The sequence below is a fragment of the Lycium ferocissimum genome, chromosome 3 (assembly GCF_029784015.1).
Source record: "Lycium ferocissimum isolate CSIRO_LF1 chromosome 3, AGI_CSIRO_Lferr_CH_V1, whole genome shotgun sequence".
NCBI classification, from domain to species: domain Eukaryota; kingdom Viridiplantae; phylum Streptophyta; class Magnoliopsida; order Solanales; family Solanaceae; genus Lycium; species Lycium ferocissimum.
The window spans coordinates 38253068-38275846 of record NC_081344.1 but is presented as its reverse complement, the minus strand read 5'-3'; the positions used below and the strand labels follow the sequence as shown (position 1 = coordinate 38275846).

The window sequence follows — 22779 nt, the reverse complement described above, 5'->3', positions numbered from 1 at the left end:
ATGAGGATTCTCTTTCTCCTGACCATATGTTTTGATTTCAGCGATGCCTATGAAGAGAAAAGCAATGGCAGCCCAGAAGGGCAAGGCAGTGGCCGGAAGGAGTACTAAGGTCCCTAACAGTTTGACATTCGAGGACGAATGTTTTTAAAGGTGGGAAGGATATATTACACCCCGTAGTTTCGTATGTTGAGATTCGAGCTACCTTTCAGCAGGTATGTGAGATGATATATGTTTATCTTATGGTTATGAGGGTTTAAGTTCATTTAATAAGCCATGGGAGGATTGGAGAAAGAATATCTTTTAGTATATGTGAAGTTTTGAAAGGTACAACTATGGGAAGTACGTAGCAATGAAGTAAAGGATGAATTACGATCTTTTAAGTCGTAACCGAGAAGGACAACCTTGGAACCAAAGGACATGACCATTATCAAGTATGATTAAGGATAAATACCATGTATGGAGAGTTTCGAAAGATTCCGGGATCAAGCAAATCGAAGAAAATAAGTTTGTCGAAAATTTGAAAAAAAGTTGGCAGAATTTTGGGTTAATTTTGGAGGGGTATATCTCCAGGTATGTTAGAAGTTTTAAGGTGTTTCAAAGCCTAAAATGAATTTCTTCGAGTCTAGTTTTAAACATAACAAACCGCTCATCAAAACGACATCGGAGTATGGAGTTATGGCCATTCTAAGATAACCCATCCAAGCTGCCAAATAGATTCCACGGGTCCCACTTGGGAAAGTTGGTGGAACCGACTTATGAGTGGCATAAAAACCACCCATCAACCCCATTTTTTCAGTATTTTACACTCTCATGAGTTCTAGAAATCTCTCAACACATCCCCCAAATATTTATAGCCCATTAAATCAAAAAATTAACAAGATTACACCAAACTAGTCCATGAAAAGTGATTGTTCTTGCTTCTACTTGATGTTGTGGTGAGTTTGGTCTTGAAGAAATTTGGTGTGGCTAGAGTTCTTCAAGTATAAGGTATGTTCTTCATCCTATCTCTTATGTTGAGTTGATTTGAAGGATTAGCAAGTCTTAAAAGTGAAAATAGTTAGGGAGGAAAGGTCATAAAGTGTTATGTTGTAGTTATTGTGTTATGGACTGTTTTGAGCATGTTGTGGCTGTGTGGTTGGGCTGATTTACATGTATATGGATGGTATCTAATGTTTTTGGTGTGTTGGTAAGATTACGCTCCTTGATTGGAAAGAAAGGAAGTGTATATTGTTGTTGTATGTTGAAAAACATCGTGTGGGATGTTTTATGGAATATTTTGGTATTGATGATGATGTTGTTGATATTAGTATTTCTATTGTTGTTGTTTTGTTGGTATTGTGATTTCGGGCTAGGCACATAAACGGGGGATATGCTGCCCGAATTTCGACAGATTCTAAAAGAATTTTAATTAAAGGCTTGAGACAAGTGTATGACGGTTAGTCTAACAATAGTATGAATGGTTTTATATGTAGATTACGAGACTACGAACGATCGTAAATAGATTGCATGACGGGGAGGTAGGTTGGAAAGTCGAAGTGAGTTTCGGGTATGTTAAAGCTAAACCTTTCTTTCTTAAGGCATGATTCCTTTGTTGTGAACCTATACATGATATCTTCAACGACCTTGTTTCTAAAAGTACCAAAGCTTATAGTTCCCGTTAGTTCTTATGATATCATTGAGCGTTTCATGACTATAGATGCTATTCATTATTGTTGATCTCATCTTATGATCTTTTTCCTTCAAAGTGAGATATGTTCATGATGATAGTTCCATAATGTTAATCGGAGCCCACATGTTTGAATTTGAGGGTAAAGAGCTCGCTTGTTATACGGGATCCGACGCATCCAACAGAGCGAAACAGTGTTCCATTCTTTTCGGCGGCATCCTTCCGCATTGGAAAGTGGAGTGCCACAATCCCATTCATCATTTTTGATCTACATAATCCAAAGCCCATAGCACTGGCGACGTCTCCGGCATAAATGCAAGGAGGATGTATAGCTGATATAGGATCTTGTGAAACAGGATTTGATTTTGCAAGCGGTTCAATACAAACTAAGAAATTTCGAACAAAAGGGTCGGAACTCGCTGATAGGAAAGGAGAGAAAAACAAAGCAATGCCAAGAGCTCCGTCAATCCGCTGTTCATCGATAGACGAAGCTCTTTCTTTATCATCTTGTGCTAGATGCAACATTCTTTTTCCTTCTCGCGAACCACGGGAGCACCTAGCGCCCAGCGGAGCAAAGCTCATTTTCCTTTCAGGGTAAAACGGTGCATAAAAAGGGCTGGCCCGTCAAAAGTCCAGTTTTGTAATAGCCTATGTGTCCTAAAAAAGAACGTGCTACGCTGGACAAGGTTGTAAATTTTTCCGATTTTGTTAAAAGTGCATAAGTTGCATATTCATCTTTTCATTGGTATGGAATGTTAAGGGTAAATTTGGAATAAGGAAAATTTGGGACCAAAAGATGAATTATGGAAAGCTAGACATTTCATGAAAATTTGGGGCCAAAAGTGAAAATTTGGAAACTAAGAATTCATGAAAATGGCCATATGTGGCCATGTGTGTGTGTGGGCCATGGGCCATGTGTGCAAATTATATAAGTGGCTAAAAGATGACAAATTAGTCATCAAAATCATTTTCATCACTAGGAAAATTCAAGAAACTTGTAGGAAAAAAAAAAAAAAAAAGGAGAGAAAGACATGGAGCATGTGCATGGTCATGTGCACATTTTTATATATATATATATATAGAGAGAGATGACTAAGTCATCACATTTCTCATCTTCCTCCTCTAGAAATTTCAAGAAAAATGGAGGAGAAAAAGAAAAGGGCCATACGGCCATGAATAGGAAAAATGGAGGTCAAGATTTGGCCATCAAAAAAATTAGTTCTTCACACAAACTTGCTAATTGAAGGGTGCTTAATAACGTGGAGTCGTTGTTTCGGGCAATAGCTTACTCGTTTCCTTCATCCACTACTTTAGGCGAGTTGAGAAGTTGAAGAAGAAAGGTGAGTTCTAGTCTTGTTTTATGTGTTATGAATGGTTTCTATGTGTTGTAGTATGATAAAAAGGAAGAAATTCATGATAGAAGTTGAGTTGAAGTTGGGCCGTGCATATGGGGTATGGCCGTGCATGTGTGTGTTGTGTTGAAAGTCATGAATTAATTCTAGTTAGCATGTTTTGATTGTTGTAGTGTGAAGAAAAGAATGAAAATCATCTTGGTGTGTGTGTATGATGTTGGCCGAAAATGGCCCCTTTGTGTGGATTGAGAATGAACGAATTGTCGCTAGTATTTTTGTTGTCGTCGTCATGGATTTTATGAAGAAGGAATGCAAGTTTAATGACTCAAAATAATGTTATGTTGGTTATGGGATGATTTGGAAGTTTATGCGAATTTTATGTAATTTTTATACTTATGAGAATTGCCTTGTTAATGTGCGGATTAATGGTGTAAATTATGAATTTGGGAGAGAAGAATGTGTTTGGTGTTGTTCTCGGGTTGGAGACAATTTCGGGTGAGTTGGGATATGGTTTTGGTTGTTTGGAAAATTGTGTGAATTGTTTAAAGCGTCCTTGAATATTGTCCGTATGGTTTTGGATTAGTAATCGAACGTATAAACGTTGATATTGGTTTGAATGTAAGTGATGGAAGTAAGTATGTCGAAATATTATGAATGTTGTGAAGTTATGTAAAAAGAGCTACTAATGTTAGAAATGCATTTTGAATTGATTGTTGATGTTGTAGTTTGGTTGTTGGTGTTGTTGTTGTTGAAATTGGCCGAGTTGAAATCTCGGGGTTGGTGTATTTACGGGGGAAATGCGCCCAATTTTCTGCGTAATTTGGTATTCGTTTGGAATCGGGTTCCTAAATGCTCTTAGCTAATATTTGATACTTAATGGCATATTGTAGAGCTTGGGAAGTTCGCGACGTAAGATTGGATTAGCTTCGAGAATAGACGAGGTATGTAAAGCTTACCTTCCTTCTTTTGGCATGTCTTAGGTATGGCTAAGTTATGATATGTTATGAGCTTCGGGGGTAATTCTATTCTTAAAAATCTGAGCACGTTTGTGAGTCATATTTGCCTTTGATGTTGGCACCCTTATGTGGACAAGTTATGGTTTATGTGTCTTTGTATGATTGAATTTCAAAAGTCTTATAAGGAATTTTGCTACTAAAAGAGGTCCCGAACTTCAAACGCCCGTAACTTTCGTATACGAGCCCGGATCGCTCCGAAACCTAATAGGTAACTTCATAAGGCATAACATTCCCCCAACCCTCGTAGTCGGGCTCGGATGGGATTGGCGCCCGTCCGTGGGCCCCACGACTTTCTTTATGTACTTTGACGATTTCTTTGAAAGGATATGATATGATTACTTATTTGTCTGTTGAACCTGAAACAAGGATTTCATGCATATGATTTTGATACGTAACTACGATTTGTAACATAATGATTTTGATACGACCCCCGATTTGTAACTAAAGTTCTGTTTGATCTGTTCCCGAGTGACGCTCGGAGGAAACTGGATTTGACTATTGTGTCGGCTTTTAAATGGTGGTTCGTTTTGATCAACCTATTGAGGCTTTGAAAATGTTTTAAACTGTATTTGGTTACTCACGATTTTGCTCGTGTATTCTGATATTGACCGCTGGATTCTTGGCCGCGGTATGTGTGATATTGACCGCTGGATTCTTGGCCGCGGTATGTGTGATATTGACCGCTGGATTCTTGGCCGCGGTATGTGTGATATATGTGATTCTTACCGGTATGTGTTGACCCGTGGATTCTTGGGTATGTGTGTATATGTGTATATGTGTATATGTGTATATGTGATATTACCCATTTGGGTTCCTGGCCGCGGTATGTGTGTATGTGTGATATTGACCGCTGGATATTCGACCGCGGTATGTATGTATAGGTGATATGATATGTGATGATCTGATGATACAATATGATGTGTGATAATATGACGGTACGTTTATGATTATTATGTTATATATGGATCGGGCCGTACGTCCCTCGGCAATCGGATAAAGTCAGCTCATGTGATATGTTTGATTTTCCGTATATACGAGGCAGAAATGTTGTTCAAAGGAAAGCGAAGCATTTTGACATTCTGATTATCCTACTTGTCTTTCGTACCGCTTATGTATGATTTGGAGGTCAGATGTAAGTACCTTGGTATTCGACTTATTATGCTCGCGTTTGGTGCACTTTACTTCGATTATGATTTCGTTTTATGTATTTCCTGCTTTGCATACTCACTACATATTCCGTACTGACCCCCTTTCTTCGGGGGCTGCGTTTCATGCCGCGCAGGTACGCACGGATGAGCGAGATGATGTTAGCGAGAAGATGTTCCGATTTGGATTGGCGAGCTCCATTTCCTCGGAGATCTTTGCCGAGTCGAATGCTTTGTATGATATTCGGAGTTATGTTAGAGACTTTGCGGACGGTGTCGTGTGTATGAGATGTCCGTTTGTAAATCGCTATGTAAGCCGATGTATCAGTACGCATTGTGTTATGAATTTCATGTGTCTACAGTTTTGTTATGGTTACAGATTTTATTTGATTTGAAAAAGACGAAAAGTATGTTTGTTTTCCGAAAAATTTTCCTTCTGCATTTTGACACGTTCTGTGGGCCCAGTACGATTATGTGTATTACGAAAGTCTGCGGGTTCGCTCGGCCCTAGGTAAGGGTCGGGTGCCCATCACACCCTATCGGATTAAGGGTGTGACAAATTGGTATCAGAGCAGTTCGTCCTAGGGGTGTCGCAAAGTCGTGTCCGGTAGAGTCTTGTTTATGGTGTGTTGCGCGCCACATTTATAAACAGGAGGCTACGGGGCATCTAGGGTGGTTACTCTTCTTTCATATCTGAGATCGTGCCATTGAGCCAAGTCACAGGAAATGAGATTCTCGGTACTAACTTTTGATTGCAGCCGAAGAATGACACCGATAGAAGGAAGCGATTGATGATGTTGGAAGAGAGAGTACGCGAGTAAGTAAAGGTATGAAAGATATATGTTGGGAAAGATATTGAAGTTGCAATTGAAACACAAGTTGAAAACTAAAGGGGGAAAGTAAACAAGAAAGTGTAAAGTCTTTGTTTGTGTTGGGCATAATTTTTTGTACCGTCGATGATATTGGGAGCCCGTGTGGCTTTATATATATATATATATATATATATATATATATATATATATATATATATATATATATATGTTGGCCCTGTGAGGCATTGTTGGTATTTCCTGCGTACAGGTTTTGAGATAGTAAGAAATATAGAGGAAACTCTGCCGAAATTTTCCCAGAAATAAAAAGAATGAGATATGGGTTTATGATATGACTTGAAAGGTCGTGCCAATAGTAATGATAAGATTTGACTAAGCTACGAGTACGGCGGATATCGAGAAAGAAGTAATAGTATGAGTAAGACAAGAGTAAGGAGGGCTAAAATAATAATTGTGTTATGAGGGCGTGTTGAAATCTGTAAAGGTCTCAACTTACTCCAAATTATGTGTTGAAGGTTATGTGGTAAGGTAGGCGCGATTATATTAGCATTACAGCATCGTATTTCATCAGAAATTCAAAGTTAAGCGTCTTTGGAGCGAGAGCAATTTTGGGATGGGTGACCCCCTGGGAAGTTTTCTGAAAATTTTACAAATTCAGACGCAAGAGGCAAATGAGAAGCTAGAGTGTGTGGCGTGGGCAGAAACCTTAAGAGGTCGCGTAGAACGGGGTGAATTAGACCGGCGAAGAGAAAGGAAGTGCATCACGGCTCTAGTATTGGGGTGAGTTTGAGTAGCGTTTGGGAATATTGTGTGAACGAGATTGCATGCTATGATAATAAAGGAAACCCCCGAGATCCTTAAGACCCCATACGGTTAGTTGAACATTCGAGACGAATGTTCTAAAGGGGAAAGGATGTTATACCCCGTACTTGGTACGTTGGAATATTCTAAGTCAGTTGCGACAAGTTAAGGACAAGGTTGTAAATTTTTTCGATTTTGTTAAAAGTGCATAAGTTGCATATTCATCTTTTCATTGGTATGGAATGTTAAGGGTAAATTTGGAATAAGAAAAATTTGGGACCAAAAGATGAATTATGGAAAGCTAGACATTTCATGAAAATTTGGGGCCAAAAGTGAAAATTTGGAAACTAAGAATTCATGAAAATGGCCATATGTGGCCATGTGTGTGTGTGTGGCCATGGGCCATGTGTGCAAATTATATAAGTGGCTAAAAGATGACAAATTAGTCATCAAAATCATTTTCATCACTTGGAAAATTCAAGAAACTTGTAGGAAAAAAAAAAAAAAAAAAAAAGGAGAGAAAGACATGGAGCATGTGCATGGTCATATGCACATTTTTATAGATATATATATAGAGAGAGAGATGACTAAGTCATCACATTTCTCATCTTCCTCCTCTAGAAATTTCAAGAAAAATGGAGGAGAAAAAGAAAAGGGCCATACGGCCATGAATAGGAAAAATGGAGGTCAAGATTTGGCCATCAAAAAAATTAGTTCTTCAAGCAAACTTGCTAATTGAAGGGTGCTTAATAACGTGGAGTCGTTGTTTCGGGCAATAGCTTACTCGTTTCCTTCATCCACTACTTTAGGCGAGTTGAGAAGTTGAAGAAGAAAGGTGAGTTCTAGTCTTGTTTTATGTGTTATGAATGGTTTCTATGTGTTGTAGTATGATAAAAAGGAAGAAATTCATGATAGAAGTTGAGTTGAAGTTGGGCCGTGCATATGGGGTATGGCCGTGCATGTGTGTGTTGTGTTGAAAGTCATGAATTAATTCTAGTTAGCATGTTTTGATTGTTGTAGTGTGAAGAAAAGAATGAAAATCATCTTGGTGTGTGTGTATGATGTTGGCCGAAAATGGCCCCTTTGTGTGGATTGAGAATGAACGAATTGTCGCTAGTATTTTTGTTGTCGTCGTCATGGATTTTATGAAGAAGGAATGCAAGTTTAATGACTCAAAATAATGTTATGTTGGTTATGGGATGATTTGGAAGTTTATGCGAATTTTATGTAATTTTTATACTTATGAGAATTGCCTTGTTAATGTGCGGATTAATGGTGTAAATTATGAATTTGGAAGAGAAGAATGTGTTTGGTGTTGTTCTCGGGTTGGAGACAATTTCGGGTGAGTTGGGATATGGTTTTGGTTGTTTGGAAAATTGTGTGAATTGTTTAAAGCGTCCTTGAATATTGTCCGTATGGTTTTGGATTAGTAATCGAACGTATAAACGTTGATATTGGTTTGAATGTAAGTGATGGAAGTAAGTATGTCGAAATATTATGAATGTTGTGAAGTTATGTAAAAAGAGCTACTAATGTTAGAAATGCATTTTGAATTGATTGTTGATGTTGTAGTTTGGTTGTTGGTGTTGTTGTTGTTGAAATTGGCCGAGTTGAAATCTCGGGGTTGGTGTATTTAGGGGAAATGCTTGCCCAATTTTTCTGCAGAATTTGGTATTCGTTTGGAATCGGGTTCCTAAATGCTCTTAGCTAATATTTGATACTTAATGGCATATTGTAGAGCTTGGGAAGTTCGCGACGTAAGATTGGATTAGCTTCGAGAATAGACGAGGTATGTAAAGCTTACCTTCCTTCTTTTGGCATGTCTTAGGTATGGCTAAGTTATGATATGTTATGAGCTTCAGGGGTAATTCTATTCTTAAAAATCTGAGCACGTTTGTGAGTCATATTTGCCTTTGATGTTGGCACCCTTATGTGGACAAGTTATGGTTTATGTGTCTTTGTATGATTGAATTTCAAAAGTCTTATAAGGAATTTTGCTACTAAAAGAGGTCCCGAACTTCAAACGCCCGTAACTTTCGTATACGAGCCCGGATCGCCCCGAAACCTAATAGGTAACTTCATAAGGCATAACATTCCCCCAACTCTCGTAGTCGGGCTCGGATGGGATTGGCGCCCGTCCGTGGGCCCCACGACTTTCTTTATGTACTTTGACGATTTCTTTGAAAGGATATGATATGATTACTTATTTGTCTGTTGAACCTGAAACAAGGATTTCATGCATATGATTTTGATACGTAACTACGATTTGTAACATAATGATTTTGATACGACCCCCGATTTGTAACTAAAGTTTTGTTTGATCTGTTCCCGAGTGACGCTCGGAGGAAACTGGATTTGACTATTGTGTCGGCTTTTAAATGGTGGTTCGTTTTGATCAACCTATTGAGGCTTTGAAAATGTTTTAAACTGTATTTGGTTACTCACGATTTTGCTCGTGTATTCTGATATTGACCGCTGGATTCTTGGCGCGGTATGTGTGATATTGACGGATTCTTCGTCGCGGTATGTGTGATATTGACCGCTGGATTCTTGGCCGCGGTATGTGTGATATTGACGGATTGGATTATTGATATTACCGGTTCTCGCCGGTATTGTGTGTGTGTATGTGTATATATTGATATTACCGCGGGTTTCTGGCCGCTTGTATATGTGTATATGTGATATTGTGTGTGTGTGATATTTGGATACCGCGGTATGTATGTATAGGTGATATGATATGTGATGATACGATGATACAATATGATGTGTGATAATATGACGGTACGTTTATGATTATTATGTTATATATGGATCGGGCCGTACGTCCCTCGGCAATCGGATAAAGTCAGCTCATGTGATATGTTTGATTTTCCGTATATACGAGGCATAAATGTTGTTCAAAGGAAAGCGAAGCATTTTGACATTCTGATTATCCTGCTTGTCTTCTGTATCGCTTATGTATGATTTGGAGGTCAGATGTAAGTACCTTGGTATTCGGCTTATTATGTTCGCGTTTGGTGCACTTTACTTCGATTATGATTCGTTTTCTCGTATTTCTGCATACTCACTACATATTCCGCATCGACCCCTTTCTTCGGGGTCGCGTTTCGTGCCGCTACAGTGCGCGGATGATGAGCAAAGATGATGTTAGCAAAGATGTTCCTACCGGATTGGCGAGCTCCATTTCCTCCGGATGCCGCCGAGTCGAATGCTTTGTATGATATTCGGAGTTATGTTAGAGACTTTGCAGACAGTGTCGTGTGTATGAGATGTCCGTTTGTAAACGGCTATGTAAGCCGATGTATCAGTACGCATTGTGTTATGAATTTCATGTGTCTACAGTTTTGTTATGGTTACAGATTTTATTTGATTTGAAAAAGACGAGAAGTATGTTTGTTTTTCGAAAAATTTTCCTTCTGCATTTTGACACGTTCTGTGGGCCCAGTACGATTATGTGTATTACGAAAGTCTGCGGGTTCGCTCGGCCCTAGGTAAGGGTCGGGTGCCCATCACACCCTATCGGATTAAGGGTGTGACACCGCTGATTGACTACTTCATCTAGGGACGGGACTGATCCCTTTATTAAGATTTCCCCCGGGTTTCTGCTTCATTCAAGTCTTCATTCAATTAAGGACAAGTCCTTATCATCCCGATTAGGATAGACGGGCCTGCCTCGCTACGGGTCAGCACCTCGGGCTCTCTTTCTGCTTTCTGTCTGTCTACAAGCGGAAGGCGTTAATGAAAATGTTCAAGTAAAATAGCCATCAAATGCGTATTCCCAGACTATAGAATAGAGTCTGTCTTTCTCCTTTCTCGAGGAGAATTTAAAGCGGAATGCGAACCCCGCCATTGTAATGAACCGATTGAAGGTCCATCACTTTTGAAGGATGGCTTTAGCAAAACCGATGCTTGCCTTATCTAAGGCCGAGGGAGAAAGAAATTCTTCCAATTTTCCCTCATTCAGGGTCGTCTTTCGACAGATATTAAAGAGGTATCTTAACTGCTCTTTAATATGAGAGCGTAGACATTCTGGTGCCACTTGATTATCTGGGAGATCGAGTGCGATTTTCCATTCAGCAAGCTCGGGAGAAGGGAGTTCCATAATGTTAATCGGAGGTTTACCGACCTTATGTAACTCCGATGCGTTTAGAAATGTGTACTTACGTAATATCTTGTGGGACATAAATATAGTACTAGCAGAGGATCCCCAATAAGGTATTTGATGCTAGAAGAAATGCTTATGATTGATCTCAGAGTCTGGTTAATGTTCAATTAAGCGGTAAGAGGTCCTTATGGCCCAGAACTGTGCTTATAAGATTTATGTGATCGTGTATGCTATAACGCACAAGTGATGGCCAAGAGAAGTATATAGAGATTACTCAGGGAGACAAAGCCATGATGGTGATTATAATTACCACTGGTCTACGACCAGTTGGGCAGATATGTATTTACCACTGGTCTACGACCAGTTGGACAGTTTTGCATTTACCACTATGCTACGGTTGGTTGGGTAGTTATTAACACCATGTTACGGCTGGTTGGGCAGTTATTACCACCGAGCTACGGCCGGTTGGGCAGTTACCACTGATCAGTCGGGCAGTTGTGCTCTACCGTCGGGCGATAATCGGACGGGCAGTTACCACCGTGCTACGGCCGGTCGGGCAGTTACCACTGATCAGTTGGGCAGATAGCACCAGGATAATATGTAGGTCAGGATCACAGTATTATGCATAGATGGAGTTAAGGATATGAGAGCATAAGGAGATATGTGTACTGGTTTCTCATTAGTAAGCCAGATGTGCTAAGTTGATTCTTATCCTTCTTCTTTGCAGCATATGTTTATTATGTTACATTTTCGCCTTACATACTCGGTACATTATTCATACTGACTTCCTTTCCTGTGGACGCTGCGTTCATGCCCGCAGGTGTAGATAGACGGGACTAGGATCTTCCACAGTAGGCTGCTTTCAGGTACTAGTTTTGAATTGTGGTCTCCACTTCTTCCTGAAGCATTGCCGAATACATATTTTGTGTTAAGGGTATGTCCGGGGCCCTGTCCTGACTTATGTACTTCAGTCATGTTCATAGAGGCTTTGTAGATAGATTCTTGTGTACAGCTCAGTTATGTTTTGTTAGTGGACATGTTGACGTCGCAGGCCCATTGTACATATACGTATGCATGATATTATATTCATAGTTGACCTTCTTGGCCTTATTTTGCCATTGGATACATAGACGACGCAGTGTGCTTTGGTTCGCCTCGGCCTAGTAGGGTGCCGTGTTCTAATCACGCATCACCAAGGGTGTGACAAATTATCGGGGAAAGGTGTCCGTCCTGTGGTCGTCTCTGTAAGCCGTGTCTGGGCGAGTCTTGTTGGGCGTGCGTGCACCACACTTATAAACAGGAGGCTACAAAGCATTTAGGAGGATTTTCTTTCTTTCCTATCTTAGATCGTGCGATAGAACCTCCTGACCATGTGTTGTGATTTCAGCGATGCCTATGAAAAGAAAAGCAACGGCAGCCCAGAAGGCAAGGCAGTGGCCGGAAGGAGGACTAAAGTCCCTGAGAGTTTAACATTCGAGGATAAATATTTTTAAAGGGGGTAAGGATTTTACAACCCATAGTTTCGTATGTTGAGATTTGAGCTACCTTTCAAGGGGTATGTGAGATGATATATGTTTATCTTATGGTTATGAGGGTTTAAGTTCATATAATAAGCCATGGGAGGATTGGAGAAAGAATATCTTTTAGTATATGTGATGTTTTGAAAGGTACAACCATGGGAAGTACGTAGCAATGAAGTAACGGATGAATTAGGATCACTTAAGTCTTAACCGGGAAGGACAACCTTGGAACCAAAGGACATGACCATTATCAAGTATGATTAAGGATAAATATCATGTATGGAGAGTTTCGGAAGATTCCGGGATCAAGCAAATCGAAGAAAATAAGTTTGTCAAAAATTTGGAAAAAAGTTGGCAGAATTTTGGATAGAATTTTTAGTCAACTTTGGAGGGGTATATCTCCAGGTATATCAGGAGTTTTAAGGTGTTTCAAAAGCCTAAAATGAAGTTCTTCTAGTCTAGTTTCCAACACAACAAATCTCTAGTCAAAATGACATCGGAGTAGGGAGTTATGGCCATTCTAAGATAACCCATTCAAGCTGCCAAATGGCTTCCGCGGGTCCCACTTGGGAAAGTCGGTGAAACCGACTTATGAGGGATATAGAAACCCCTATATTTTACACTCTCATGGGTTCTAGAAATCTCCCAACACATCCCCCAAACATTTATAGCCCATTAAATCAAGAATTTAATAAGATTACACCAAACTAGTCCATGAAAGGCGATTGTTCTTACGTCTACTTGATGTTGTGGTAAGTTTGGTCTTGAAGAAAGTTGGTGTGGCTAGAGTTCTTCAAGTATAAGGTACGTTCTTCATCCTATCTCATATGTGGGATGTTTTATGGAATATTTTGTTATTGATGATGATGTTGTTGATATTAGTATTGCTATTGTTGTTGTTTTATTGGTATTGTGATTTCGGGCTAGGCACATAAATAGGGGATATGCTGCCCGAATTTCGACAGATTCTAAAAGCATTTTAATTAAAGGCTTGAGACAAGTGTATGATGGTGAGTCTAACAATAGTATGAATGGTTTTATATGTAGACTACGAGACTACGAATGATCGTAAATAGATTGCAAGACGGGAGGTAGGTTGGAAAGTCGAGAAGTGAGTTTCCAGGTATGTTAAGGCTAAACCTTTCTTTCTTAAGGCATGATTCCTTTGTTGTGAACCTATACATGATATCTTCAACGACCTTGTTTCTAAAAGTACCAAAGCTTATAGTTCCCGATGTTCTTATGATATCATTGAGCTCGTTTCATGACTATAGATGCTATTCACTATTGTTGATCTCATCTTATGATCTTTTTTCTTCAAGGTGAGATATGTTCATGATGATAGCTCTATAATGTTAATCGGAGGTTTACCGACCTTATGTCACTCTGATGCGTTTAGAAATGTGTACTTACGTAATGTCTTATGGGACATAAATAGAGTACTAGCAGAGGATCCCCAATACGGTATTTGATGCTAGACGAAATGCTTATGATTGATCTCAGAGTCTGGTTAATGTTCAATTAAGCGGTAAGAGGTCCTTATGGCCGTAACTATGCTTATAAGACATATGTGATCGTGTATGCTATAACGGACAAGTGATGGCCATTAGAAGTATATAGAGATTACTCAGGGAGACAAGGCCATGATGGTGATTATAATTACCTTTGGTCTACGACCGATGGCCAGCATATGTATTTACCATCGGTCCACAACCGGGCGGGAAGTTTATGTATTTACTACCATGCTATGGCTGGTTGGGCAGTTATTACCACCATGCTATGGCTGGTCGCGCCTATTACACCGAGCTACGGCGGTTGCGGTTACCACCGACCGCCGGGCAAAGGTGCGCTCACCGTCGGGTGATAATTGGACGGCGCTACCACCGACCGCGAGAGATAGCACCATGATAATATGTAGGTCAGGATCACAGTATTATGCATAGATGGAGTTAAGGATATGAGTGCATAAAGAGACATGTGTACTGGTTTCTCATTAGTAAGCGTATGTGCCAAGTTGATTCTTATCCTTCTTCTTTGCAGCATATATTTATTATTTTACATTTTCGCCTTACACACTCGGTACATTATTCGTACTGACATCCTTTCTTGTGGACGCTGCGTTCATGCCCGCAGGTGTAGATAGACGGGACGAGGATCTTCCACAGTAGGCTGCTTTCAGGTACTAGTTTTGATTGGTGGGCTCCACTTCTTCCTGGAGCATTGCCGAATCTGGGTTGTATATGTATTTTGTGTAGGGTATGTCGGGGGCCCTGCTCTGACTTATGTACTTCAGTCATGTTCATAGAGGCTTTGTAGACAGATTCCTATGTACAGCTCAGTTATGTTTTGTTAGTGGACATGTTGTCGTCGCAGGCCCATTGTACATATACGTATGCATGATATTATATTCATAGTTGACCTTCTTGGCCTTATTTTGACATTGGAGACATAGATGCCACAGGTACAGTTTGGTTCGCTCGGCCCAGTAGGGTGCTGGGTGCCAATCACGCCTCACCAAGGTCGGGGTGTGACAGTCGTTTTGAGACTTTCACCTAAAATTCTCCAAAATACCTTTCCCGAGGTTTCTTTTGTGTATTTATGACTTGCGAAGATGGGTGGCACAGTTCTCAAGGAAATCGGGCGAGTTTCAGATCGATTTTGGTAAGTTTAGAAGTTTTAGAGTTAGAGAAGTGGAGAGGTTTGACCAAAGTCAAACATCAGGGATAAATGTGTCATTTTTGTAGTTTTGTCGATTACATTAGGTTCGGAATGTCATTTACAACTTAGTCGAGCCTTTTGTTCGGGTCCCGAGGCGTTCAGGTATGATTTGGGTCCTTGATTGGAAAGTTGAGTCTTGGAAGTTTTGAACTTGACCTTGGTCAACCCCGGGTCATGATGACCCCTTATGGGGAATTGAAGTGCGCGAGTGAGTTTGTAGCGTATTTTATGATAGAAATGCATATTTGGTTTGTGTCCGAGGGATTCCGAATGAGTTTCGGGTGTTGGATCGGGAATTTTGAAACTAGAAAATTGACTTCAGCTGTCATCTGGTTTCCTTCATCACGATCACGATAAGGGTCACGCGACAGTGATGAAGGAAGGGAAAGTGGGTCGTGATAGCACAGAGGAAAAGCTAGGCTTGGTCGGGTAAGCCTCTCACAATCGCGAGAACGACCCTCGCGATCGCGATCAGTAACGTGATTGGGTAGTGATAAAAACTCCATTTCGAGTTCATTATTTCATATACCCATTTTGGAAGCTACAGAGCTCGGAATTAAGTCATTTCAAAGCTAGATTCAAGTTTCTTCATTGGGGTAAGATCTAAACCTTAATCTAAGCGATTTCCATTAATTTCTTCCTTTAGTTTAAGCCTTAATCCATGATTTCTAAAGTAGAAAATGAGGGGTTTTCCATAGAAATGGGTTTAATGAATTCATGAAATTGAAGGCTCAATTGTGATAGAACTTGACAATTTTTAGGATATGGACTATCTAGACTATGGGTAAGATGATTTTAGGCTTAAATTTCAGTTTTGGCCTTATGGGGTCGGGGTTACCTTTTTGGGGCTATTTATGGGTTTCTAATTTAAATATAGCAATATGGGTGTTGTTGGATTAGTATGATTGTGTAGAATTCTAATTTGAACATATTGGATCCGGATTCGCGATAAGTTACCGTTTTAACCTTCGTGGTTTGGGACGGGATTTTAGGTTGACTTTTTTGACCCAATTTCTTTATATGGCATTATGGGTATCATTAGACTCCTATTCTCATGTAACTACCATATTTGAACAGAGTGGGATCGTTTGGAGGTTTAGAGGAAAGGAAAGGACGTGGAGTGACTTTTCGGCTTCAAATTGTGCAAGTTAAGATTTACTGGACCCTTTATGTAGTGTTATGTGTTGGTTAATATAATAAAGGGCGTAATGGGGAATTGGGGGTCCTGTACTCATAAGATGACGAGCACTTATGCAAGTACCTGTGTATCTGTATGGGTAACTAAAATATGAACTAATTATGATATGTGATGGAGGTTATGTGTTTAGCCTTCAGGCCATGAGGAATGGTGGATAAATCTATTTAGGTTGGTATGATTGTTGTTTATCTAGGCCATCAGAGCCATGATTTGACTGAATAATTGCGATTAATGACTTCAGTTGCATTCATCACTCCACACTTCGTCTGAACTATGAAAAATGACCTACAATTTTGATATTGACCTGGTATTATGCATTTTCACGGTGTACGCATATGTTACATCCTGTACATTTGTTCGTTGGATTTGTCGTAAGTTAATAGACATAAGTTCAAGGACAAGATTATTTTTGAGGTTATAAGTATTTATGCTATGTTTAACAAGTGATAAGTAAGTGTCGTGGAGGTTAGAAGTTAAACGAATTGAAGAGAATAAGTTTCGTCGAGGTTCGACATCTATTTGAATAAAATACGATCCAAGCAATAATACCCCATATTTTAAGACTAGGAAATTGAACCGTTCAATATGAGCAAATTTACCCGAGCCCGGAGGATTTGGTCATATTCAAGCACGCAAATCAAGAGCTCAGTGTATAAAAGGATGAAGTCCCAAAATGATTTAAGACGGAAAAGTGTGACGACGAGGACTGAAAATAATATTTTGTGTGTACCAAAAGAGGATATGGCTTATATCAGATGATCTTGGTAACAAGTATAGGAAGTGTGTTAAAAAATGGTTACTATTTAAGTTAATTCAGATCAAGAAATTAATTACGTGTGTAATTGCTTAAATAGGAAATTGTAGTGGAAGACTAGAATTAATTATGTTAGTGGATAAATAATAGGTGGACATTGTCCACGTGGGACCTTGATAATTAGGCAACTAAGTAGGCGTTTGGCCATAGAAACCAAATATTTTTTCACTTTATTTGGAATTTTTGAAGTTAGAGTTGGAGTTAGAGTTGTGTTTGGTTATAGTTTTTGCAAATAGTATTTGGTCTTTTGAATGCCCTTTTTTCAATAAACATGAAATATGATTTATACCCCTCAATTTTTAAGAATTAGCAACATCACCCAAGATAGAAAACAATAGTTCTCAAATATCTACATAGATGTAAATACTGATATTCTCTTCACAAACACAACCAAGAATAACTAGAATGTTCGTAATTAAACATTACAAAGCACCAAACGATGAATAAAAGAGCAAGCTACTCATAACTAAGGAAATATTGACAAAAATTAATAAATAGAACTACATCAAAACCACTCAACAAAACTATTAACTTGCTATTCTTTAATATAATCCTCCCACATTGTGTAAACAATCTGTTCTCGTCGAGCATGCATTTCCCGATCAGCTGACCGAAAAGATGAAGAAGCATTGTTAATCCCCATTAGTTTTTCATCGATGCCATCAACATCTATATCATAATATTCATACTCCGTAAACATCCCAACACTGCTTTGGTGTTCCTTTAAAAATTATGCAACACAGCACAAGCAATTACAATCCTAACTTGCGTGTCTACATCATAATTGTTCGTGCCCTATCGAAGTATTGTGAATCTACTTTTCCATGCTCCAAATGTTCTTTCAATCACATTGCGTAGAGATAAGTGTCTATAGTTAAATAACTCTTTGCCGTTTTGAGGCTCTCTCTCACTCCCTCTATAGTCCTTCAAATGATATCGTATTCCTTTGTATGGTGCTAAAAATCCTTTCGTGTTCCGAAGACCAACGTCAACAACGTAATATTTATCTATCAAAATAAAATAATCGTAACTACTCAAACTAGCTAACAACAAATAAAATCCAATGTATTTCAAGTTATATATCTTGTGGTGGAAAAGGAAATTTTGCCTCTGGGTTAACAATCGTATTCTCAAGCACTCTACTGTCACGTGCAGTGCATTCCCAACCAGCTGCGATAAAGGTGAATCGCATATCAAAATCGCATGCAGCTAAGACATTTTGTGAAGTAAATCCTTTGCGGTTATGATATGCTTGTTGTTTATCTTTCGGGACCTCTCTTTGTACCTATGTCCCATCAATCGCACCAACACAATCCTACCAAAGTCAAATATAGATATCATCAAATAGAATAAAAGAAGCAATGAGGAACTAGTTGTGATGTGAAAAGTGAAATGTGGATAATCATATTGATAACTAACAGTGAGGAACCCAAATTGAAAGTTCATCTGGTGCACTACTTCGTGCCTGTAGAACTTAAGATATTACCTTAAAGTAAGGCCAAAATCGGCTACTATGTTGAATCTTTGGATGTATGCCGGACATATTTGTTGGACATATAAGTGTTGGCACCAGTCGACTAATTGCTTTAGCGACTTTTCTAACATGACGATTAATTGTCTCGAGTACCGAGCGTTGACTATCATTACGTGCAACAACAGTCAGGAAAATGACCACAAACTCCTCAACTGTAACACGTATGGTTCGATGGTCAGTTGACAATTTTTGCTTTATCATGTTGATAAGCCGACAAAATGTTTCAGGATACAAACGTGTACATTCATACATACGCATACATTGTCCCCTAAGAAGATCAACAACCCATACCATACCGGGCCTAAATATATGTTGCGATATGCGAGATAATAACCTATGTTTTCGGGTGACCTGTTCACACTGATTAGAAATTGCAACGCATAAAATGTAATCGTCAATGTCGTTGTCTGACTCAGTGTCACTACTAGATATGCTCATATTTTTCAACACTTACAAGAAACCTGCGAAAATTAAACGAATACAATTTCAATTTAACGTGTTACTGAAAAATAACAATACAATTTCAGAGTGGAGATATTCTAATCAATGGCTGCAGACAGACTTGATTTCAATCAAAAGATACACCAAGTTTAACATTATACCTGAATTAATAAAGGTTCCAGTAAGTCAGCTGCCTAATCTTCTCTTCTTATAGCCGAAAATACAACCTCAAAATTTGTTGGTGTAGTTAGAAAATTTCACCAATGCTGGTGTCCCAAACTTTCGAGTGATTCTTTCGTGAAAGTTATTGTTGGTACGAATTAACACATGAATATGAATTAGTATTTGGTCCCGACAGGGATTAGAATTTTGATTCCGACAATAAGCTCTAGTGAAATGAATCTCAAATCCTCAACAACAATGAATTCTCTATAGCTATTCCATGCTTAGTTGGGTCACCAATAATTCATCAGCTAGTCATGGACAAGAAGATACAAACAAGATTACACAATCATCTGGTCTCAATATTTATTCCCTTCACCTAAAACCTCCTCTCTCTAAACACTGACAAAAGGGAACTGAAAGATTTACTAAGTAGAAATACTTTTTTTTTAACAAAGATTTACAAAGTAGAAATACTCAGTAGTAGTCTAGTGTTTCAATAGGATTTTGATAAGAGCTGGCACTGATACCAGCTAAATATTTTTTGTTTTAGGCTAGAAAATACAATTGCAGGCTCAATGTAAGTCACTTACCTGCAGCAATATGATCTTTTATATTTTATGTAGTTATAGCTACTTACAATACATAATTAGATCAAAGGTATACAGTATGGAGGATTAGTGCATATTTCACAAATTTCACTCTTCCTGTTATGAAACATCATATGGATATTTTGTCTATTCAAGATTGTCATATTCCTTCAGTGTAAACAAAACAGCAGTTTCCACAAGTAAACAGAATACACTCAAGTAAAATAGCCTATTGCTAACAATAGCCAAGAAAATAAAAGGAATGAAATTATTGAGTTACTTGCAGAGATTTGATAGACAACTTAGTAGTTTAGGAATTTAAAAATGTCTGAAAGATACTTGGAATTGCAGCAGCTGATGAATTACTTTCTCCCTGGTAATGTCAAAAAGGTATAAATATATTAACAACGTATATTTGCTCCTTTGATAGGATTACATTGTTGTTTCACAATTTTATGGCATTCAATGAAAGTATTTATCCATATAGCTTAAGAAGAAGATATAACTGAACATCGTACAGAAATGAAACCAAATTCATTAAACAAGCCAACAATCCAACATAGCAACACATAGTTCACATCAATTAACTGAAAATTGATGGAAATTTCACATTGTTCTGTGCATTCTAAACAAAATGGAATTGCCAAAATTCAAAGAACCACTAATCTGTAGTTTCACATTAAAAAGATAAAAACATAGTTCTCTGCATTTTTTTTTTCTTAACCCACTGATTAACAACCACTAATTTTCAGAGATTTGTTTCAAGTCCTTAACCCACTTAATTTGCCATTTCTCGGACATATGGACAAACATATTGCGAAAGCTGGGGTCATGCAAGTGAGGAATAGCCAGAGAAAATTGTTCTTCATCAATAAGAAAATTGTCCGTGACATATTACAATTGCGTAATGACGACTTTCTCGGAATAGGTATAATCTCAGAAGATTTAGACGCTTGTGCTTGTTCTTCTTTCTTTTCTTTGGCTTTCACCCTGTCTCTCTTCCACTGCAAATGTTCCCTTAAATATTCACTTAGGCTGTCAATAGCTGTAGCATGACCCTTTTTGCGATATGTGGATGTGCCATAATCAGTTGCCATAGACGAATCAGCCATAGTCCGATTCCCAGTCCCAGTCCCAATACCCGTGACCTGCATAGGCCCAGTATCATTAAGGTAGTCATCACAAGAAAAAAGGTTTTTTATCCACTTCGGTAGCTTCATTTGATCGTTGTGAAGAAACATTCATTGTACTGTATGCTAAGCGCTCTCCCGTGGAAAATGATTTTCCAAATATTTCTCGCAACAAGTCAAAGTGTTCGAGCCCCTTGTACCTGTACTTGGATATATTTATATTTTTTTCTTTCTTTTTCTATAACATATTGAAAACAAAAATATTAGTTCAATGCGCATAAAGGTACAATATACATACTTTTACTCATCTAAACTAACTTACCAGCACATAGTCCGCCCAAATCTCAGATGGACAAGTAATGGTGTTAGTTTCGGGGTCCCAACCATATCCAGAGCAACTTGTAAGAATGTCCTTGAATTTTTTTGTTTCTGTCCTTAATCGGTTGTATTTGGACTTAATTTGAGGTTCATCAAAAACGTCTTTCTTGTAAGATTTCATCCAAAACTCATCTATAACTTTCCTCCAACATGGACCATTAAGGGAAGAACCATTAATAGCGTATTTCCTTGCATCATCATGTAAGATATGGATCAACATCGATGTCTCATTATCCGTCCATTTGTTAGCGTTTGAACCACGTGGTTTGCTCATTCTTTTACGTACGATATAACAACAATAGAAAGAACTGTTGCATAAATTATCTTCATTTTCGAACAACATAACAACTGAAAACATGCCTTATAAGTATGGAATTGAAGGTGCGCACATGAGCATAACGGAAAATAAAACTTTAAAGTATGTGACCCTGTTAACTGATAGAGGCGCAGTGACAGAATTCTCGTATGAAATCCCAAAACCAGCTTCATGTGTTATTTGCATTACAGAACTTAATAAACAAGGATGAACCTTTAGTTGCACCAACCAAATAGAAATTGACGCAACCAAGAAATATTAAAGCATAAAAGGTGTTCAACAGTTGAGCAAAAAGAAATTAAATTGAAATTGTAAATACATAACCCGATTGAAAAAAGAATCAAAGTTGTCAACATATAACCCCCAATAAAACATTGGCCTAGGGTTTACGAATCTGAAAAGTCTACACAAATCAAGCAAATAATAATAAATTTTAGCAATTATGGTCAAAGAAGGTCGTTGCTATTGTTGGTTCTGCTTGAAGATGCACAATTTTTCCGATGAAGAATATGGTGCCATTAGTTGGAGATTTAAGAAAGCATAAAGAGAAATACATGGTAAGTTCTCTATTGAAGGTAAGAGATTTTATGAGGTAAGTTTGACAGATACGGTAGTTGAGTCATTTAACTTGGTTGTTGGGTAAAATAAATGGGGGCTCTTTTTATAAAAGTAAAAACTTCTAGGGTAAAATTTGAAAAATGAAAGTAACGGTTCAAAAAGTGAAAATGGAAAAAGTGAAAAATGTGAAAATAACTTTTTGGTTGTTTTTCAAATTCCAGTTGTATTTGAAATTTTCATGGCCAAATGCTGATTCTGGAAAAAAGTGAATTCTCATGGCCAAACGGGTCCTAAGTGACTTACATATATAAATATTTTAGGTGGTGGTGGAAATCATTGAGGCTAGGCGTTAAAAGGGTTGGCCGAGAGGAGACACGTGTAAAGAAAAAAAGGTATTTTAGACCTTTATCTCATTCTTTCTATAGGGAATTCATGGAAGGAAATTGTTACACAATACTTAGTGTAAGTTGGTAGCAAAGTTTACTTCCTAGGCTAGCAGAAACGT

General features: G+C 38.4%; 1 protein-coding gene and 1 pseudogene across 2 annotated transcripts; both read right to left on the bottom strand.

Annotated features, from left to right (window-relative positions):
- Positions 1-1777: 1777 nt before the first annotated feature.
- Positions 1778-21004, bottom strand: LOC132048871 (probable cytochrome c biosynthesis protein; annotated as a pseudogene).
- On the bottom strand, positions 20390-22345 carry LOC132050216 (uncharacterized). Of its 2 annotated transcripts, XM_059441355.1 has the most exons (3): positions 21828-22345; positions 21345-21675; positions 20390-21260 (listed from the first exon to the last, which is right to left on the bottom strand). In XM_059441355.1, exons 1-3 carry the CDS (start codon positions 21887-21889, stop codon positions 21072-21074), a joined length of 582 nt encoding a protein of 193 aa, XP_059297338.1. In that variant the 5' UTR covers positions 21890-22345; the 3' UTR covers positions 20390-21071. The 2 variants fall into 2 exon arrangements, with proteins under 2 accessions (XP_059297338.1, XP_059297337.1); XM_059441354.1 differs by having other exon boundaries at positions 20391-21260; positions 21345-22343.
- Between the last annotated feature and the right edge of the window lie 434 nt (positions 22346-22779).